The 6,000-nt window shown below is 39.0% G+C and overlaps 1 protein-coding gene across 1 annotated transcript in view; it reads left to right on the top strand.

Moving 5' to 3' along the window:
• NUBPL (NUBP iron-sulfur cluster assembly factor, mitochondrial) overlaps positions 1-5,063 on the top strand; it is a 24,221-nt gene extending 19,158 nt beyond the window's left edge. The window contains exons 6-11 of the mRNA XM_075193068.1: positions 307-397; positions 525-618; positions 1,398-1,483; positions 2,298-2,418; positions 3,738-3,820; positions 3,936-5,063. Of these exons, the coding sequence (XP_075049169.1) occupies positions 307-397; positions 525-618; positions 1,398-1,483; positions 2,298-2,418; positions 3,738-3,820; positions 3,936-3,986 (526 nt within the window). The 3' untranslated portion in view covers positions 3,987-5,063. The remainder of the gene's footprint in view (positions 1-306; positions 398-524; positions 619-1,397; positions 1,484-2,297; positions 2,419-3,737; positions 3,821-3,935) is intronic.
• Positions 5,064-6,000: the final 937 nt, after the last annotated feature.

Below are 6,000 nucleotides of genomic sequence, written 5' to 3' on the forward strand. Positions count from 1 at the left end.
TGCTACTAGATCCCATTCCATTTCTTTGGAACCTTCCCCTATGCAGTAAGTCATATTTCTTTCTGTTCATCACATAAACATATCAATAAACCAATTTCATTACAGATAAACACAGTGATTTATTGGCTAGTATAAGCATAAAATAATTCATACCCACACATTTGTTAAACAGATGCACTCTGTATGATCTTAGCCGTAGCAAACACACAAGCTAAGTCAGAGATTGATTTCTTTATATACACAACAAGTGACACAGTATCTAAGAGGTGCTCAGTCTGCTAATCCCCTTCTATCTTCCCATACCAGCATGTCCATGGGATTCCTGGTGGAAGAGACTGCTCCAATTGTATGGAGAGGGTTGATGGTCATGTCTGCGATTGAGCGATTACTAAGACAGGTGAGAATCGCAAAACCCAAAGAAGAAAAAATATTTCCCTGCTGTTTTTTCACTGACAAAATATCCCAAATTTTGCAGCATCTACTTGTATTAATCTGTGGCAATGTATCTCTATGTCTTGGTACAGGTGGATTGGGGAGAATTGGACTACCTTGTTATAGACATGCCACCTGGAACTGGAGATGTGCAGCTTTCTATCTCTCAGAACATCCCAATCTCTGGTATGGAGTAAACGCATTCCAGAATCCTTAGCAGCCCAATAGCTTATTCTGTATCACAGAAAGAAATAGTCTCTGAATCACTATATGACTGGATTAGTAACTAGACAAAGACATACCCAAGATATGAGCTATTAATTGCTCATTTAGAGTGAAGAAGTTCATGATTCTCCATTTTCAATTATTTCCATTTATATTCCATCTGCCCTGGCATGAAATGTGTTTAATGTATCTTCCCTTAATACTATAGTGTTTACTAAAAGCAGATTTATTAATCTACCTATATAAGAATCATCTAGGGGTGAACTACCTGCCCTGCACTTATGTGCCAAAGCGGATCTGTCTGCAGGTGGACGTTCTGTGTCGAGAGAAGCCCGTGTTATGCTCTAATAACCAAATGACTCACACAGCTGCCATGTAAATGTCATCTTCCACAAGTTCCTTCTCCCATTGGAGAGGCTTATTTGAATATTTTGTCTCATGGTTCATTTCCCGAAAGTCTTTCCCCAGTGCTACTCCTTGTTCTGCTGAGGCCTAATCTATTTAGTACATGTTATGTTAAATTGCTGAGTTGGCTTAGGAAGCGATCATTAGTGTTGAAGTGGCATGTATAAGTTTTCATCTACCATTAAAGTACTCATTCAGTTAAAATGTGCATTGGGATTTCCCCTCCCCGGCCCACTGTTTTGGTCATTATATGTTCTCAGCAGGAGGCAGTGGGAGCAAGATCTCATTCCAGCCAGTGAGTGGGAGCACAGTAACTAAATGATTTATCTTCCCAGGGGCTGTGATAGTCTCAACTCCGCAGGACATTGCATTGCTGGATGCTCGCAGAGGGGCTGAAATGTTTCAGAAAGTCAATGTTCCTGTAAGTTTCAGTTCGCTTACGTTTTATCTCTAGCCTTATCTCATTTTATTGTCATAGAGGAGAGAGGTTGATGGATTCATACAGGAGTGAATCACCACTACAGTTGTTCATTTTCTATTAGCCATTCTGAAATCAGTTTATACTCTTTGTTTAGATAATTGCTCATATCCGGAAACTGGCTAAAATATTTCTTTAAAGAGAATTATCGTAAATTAAATTGTCAAAGATCTTTCCATGCTGTGTAAAACAGGGATATTCTTAAGATGATTTGTTTCAGGTTATGGTGCTTGGTCATGAATTCGGGCTACCATTTTCTGATAAATTGGCCACTGGGATTATTGCTCTGTTAAGGTATTTATATTTTTCATGGACAGAACAAGCAAAACTGTATCTCCCATTGACCTTAATAAGTGAGTGCAGAAAAAGCTTTCTGTGCACTTGCGATATTTATTAAAGATAAAGAGGAAAAAAATAATTATTATTGGGGTGTTCTGTGCCTTTAAAGCAGCACTAAAATGCAAACTGCGTTTAATCAGTGGAAACGTTTTAGGAACTAATAGTACTGAAGATATTTCTGTTAAAGAAACAGTAAATATTAAGTTAAGGCGGCCTCCCCTCATTCACATGCGCCACATTAAATAGTGGGGACATGGGTGGGTATATTACGACAGGAGGGGTGGGAAATAAGAGGACTATAAGTCCCAAAGTTACAGCTAGGACATTGTTGACTACATGGGAGCATGAAAGTCATCCCTGTAAATGAGTAGTTCTGGATATAAAAAGGAAACTGATTGTTCTTTCTGGCTGTCGACAGGTGCTGGGCTTAGTGCAGAACATGAGTGTTTTCCGCTGTCCAAACTGCAATCATGAGACCCATATCTTTGGAGCAGATGGTGCACGGCAACTTGCAGCTTCCATGGGACTGGATATTCTAGGTAGGAAGACTGTCACCCATAATCACCTGCTATTAGCAACTGTAAAAGCTTTGACAGCACAAAGCCACCCTCACAGTCCATGTTAGTGTGTAGTAAACCCATAAGCTCACTGACCTACTTATTCTGGTGATTGATTTCAAGAATTATTCTCCCAATTTTATCCCATCCCTCCTGCTCGTAAATGTCACCTAAAAGGAGAGTTGGCAAACAGGAATGCACATAGCCTACTTCTGATGTAGAAAGGCAATTTATATCTATACATCCAATCAAAAAATATTGAAAGGTCTGTCAAACTGCCCTAGCATATTTTCAAAGTTCAAATAGTGTGTGTGTGTGTGTGTGTGTGTGTGTGTGTGTGTGTGTGTGTGTGTGTGTGTGTGTGTGTGTGTGTGTGTACATATTATATACACAGTGACGGTATGAAAAATGTAAGTGAATGGAATTTGATAGTTTTTACATTGAAAGCAGTAGGAGAAGTAGTGATACATTTGTGTCTATAAAATTGATTTTTCGTGTACTATCCCAGAACACATGTTAGTGTTGAGGCACACATTAGTGTGTAAGATTGCTTAGTGAGGCCCCTTTCACCTGTATAAAAATCCTCCAGGCGCAGCGTGGAACAATATCTGTGCCCTCATTGTCCACTTAGGGGCTGCATAAAAACAAAAACGTTCATCTATTTGTTGAATGGTTACCATGTAAAAATACCATTTACCCTTAACCTTTCACATATTTGTATTTTTTTAACTCTATTTTTTGACAGATTTTAATATGACATGCCCAGGGGAGGGCTGGCAAATTTTAGCCCGGGGGGTAACACTCGACTCAGCAGCCTATTAGAAGTGTTTTAACGGGAAAAAAAAATGCAGGTGACCCAGCCTAAGGTAACCTGCTATGGGACCGGCTTGGGAGATCAGATGCCCCTAGCCCATCCTGCTCCTGGACATGCCCTTTTGCTAATAATGTTTTCGTGGAATTCCCCTCCTCCTCAAATACTCATGCTGGTCATTTAAATCCCCTGACTTGCCTTGATTGTTTTAAGTGAAAATGTTCCCTTAAGGGGAATGTCTCAGAAGGGAGAGTTTAGCCTTTTAAATTATTCATAATGATAAAATGTATCTGTTGTATTTACAGATAGTTATCCTTCCCATTCTTACAGAAATCTTTGCATAGTTAAAGTGATTGTTCACTTTTAGCAAATTGACACATGCTCCATGCTTATGTTTGTGGTAGAACTCAAGAATCATGGGTCTATCACTAATATATATATATATATATATATATATATATGTGTGTGTGTGTGTTTTCTTTGTGCCTAGGTGACATCCCCCTACATATTAACATTAGGGAAACCTGTGACTTGGGCAAGCCAGTGGTGGTATCTGATCCAGAGAGCAATGAGGTAAGCTATCCTGCCAAACTCGTAACATGAGTTATGTCTGTCACATGAGTTACTTACTGGTGTTTTTGGCATAGTTATTTATTATGGACAAACTAGACCTCTATTATTTTTGCAGGCCAAGGCCTACTTGAGTATTGCACAGCAAATAATGAGCAGAATCTGCTAAATGGAAGTGGTGAAATATCCACATCACAAACAAATGAACGTATTCTTGTAAGAGCTACATGAAAAAGGATCTGTTGAGCATTAAGCAGCGAGAAGCTTCAGTGTATGGTGAGAAGGACATGGTACTGTTATCTGATGAAGAGAACACCACGATGGTGCCTCCTGAGGAGTTAGGCTCCTATGTTTATAAGAACTTTAAGACATTTTAGGGATTTTTGGAGGTGAAATACTTTTGTGCACATTATGCAGTCATAAGTCTCATAATGTCATCGAACTGCACTTCTACACCAGAAACAAATGTGAATTGTGTTGTCAGTGCCTCTTGCTCCTGCCATGATCCGTTGGCACCATTAAGCGTTTCAAGAATTTGAGAAACTTTGATCTCCCGATCTGTTCAAAATAGTGTTGGGTTAAAATTTATTCAGAAAGGATACTAAATCCTGTCCAACAATAAACACATTAGCGTGGGTGTTTGGTCATTGGCTCTCAAGAATCATTGTGACATCTGGTCATTCAGCTCGCCACCTAAATGACTAGATTTGTGACTGTTTTTGCATCTTTGTCTGAATGCCTACAATATATTGTGTATTACGTGCCTTACAATACCATGTAATAAATTACCACTGTATAGTTATTGGATAACAGAGAGGGAAACAACACAGAAACCACCATTATAGTCTATAATTGCTTTGCAGAACACAATGTAGCAGGAAGACAATGGTTTATATTTTAATTATATACAAGATACTTTTTATTCTCATTTGTGGAGGTGACATATAGAATATGTTGGCATGATGCTCTGTACTGGCAGGAAACTCATTAGTAACTCATTATTTAGAGCTGCTCTGGGCGGTCCAAACATTTGCTTTTAAGAGAGCTGCTTGTGGATGTGGACTGAATAACGAAAGAAATAGGATGTCGTATAATAGCAACGTACAGAATTTGTCAGCAAAAGTGATGGCTCCTAAAACCCACGAGGGTATCTCCAACTGAACAGTCCTGCTATTGAGTTTTGAAACTTTTTGGATGTTTTTACCTGTTACGGTTTTATTTATTAAAGAACATATCTGCAATTGAAGCTTACAGCTGTATTTCTCATTTATTACATTCTGCCTCAGTATAAGTAAACAACTTCCAAAGGAAAGCAAATAAGAAAGGGTATTGGAATGCTGGCACCCATCTCCTGAACCTTACATTACCCACACTTTTATCTGCAGTTTTATCTGTGTTCTATGTGAGTAAATAATACATTTGCATATGCTATATGAAACCACCACCCTGCATTGATGTTTTATATTTTAGATTGTAGAAAACCAGAAAGCAAAATACATTTGTAAACACCAGTGTACTATTCTGTTTTATAGGTACTTAAATTCTAGAGAACTGGTGAACACTTGACTCTGCAATATATTTGTTTAGCACATACATGTTTAAATTGGGTTATTGTTAGAGATGAGCGGGCTCGGATTCCGCTAATCCGAGCCCACCCGAACAGTGCGGATCCGAACGGGATCCGAGCACTGTTCGGATATTTCCGGCGGGCAAAAAATTGAAAACGAGGCTCTGTCGTCCAAGTCTCGCGTCGAATCTCGCGAGGGGTGGGAGGGAGGGCCCAGAACAATTCCATCTTGTACCTCTTTTTTTGGCATTATGTGCTCAAGCTACCTCGGTGCAACCTTTTGGCCTAAAAACAATATTGTGAGGTGTTCAGAATAGACTGGAAATTAGTGGAAATGATTGTTATTGAATGTTATTGAGGTTAATAATAGCGTAGGAGTGAAAAAAAAAACCCCACAAAACTGGTTTTTAGCACTTTTTATGCTTTTTTAAAAATAAATCAGAACCAAAACCTTTCGTCAGGTGTTTTGCGAAACAAATCCGAACCCAAAACCTCAAGCAAATCCGAATCCAAAACACGAGACACCAAAAGTGGCCGGTGCATATCCCTAGTTATTGTAGAACTGTCTGAGTTCAAATCAAAAGCAGAGGCTGGAGAGCTGTGAGAACATGTCTTT

Source organism: Mixophyes fleayi, chromosome 12 (genome assembly GCF_038048845.1).
Source record: "Mixophyes fleayi isolate aMixFle1 chromosome 12, aMixFle1.hap1, whole genome shotgun sequence".
NCBI classification, from domain to species: Eukaryota; Metazoa; Chordata; class Amphibia; order Anura; family Limnodynastidae; genus Mixophyes; species Mixophyes fleayi.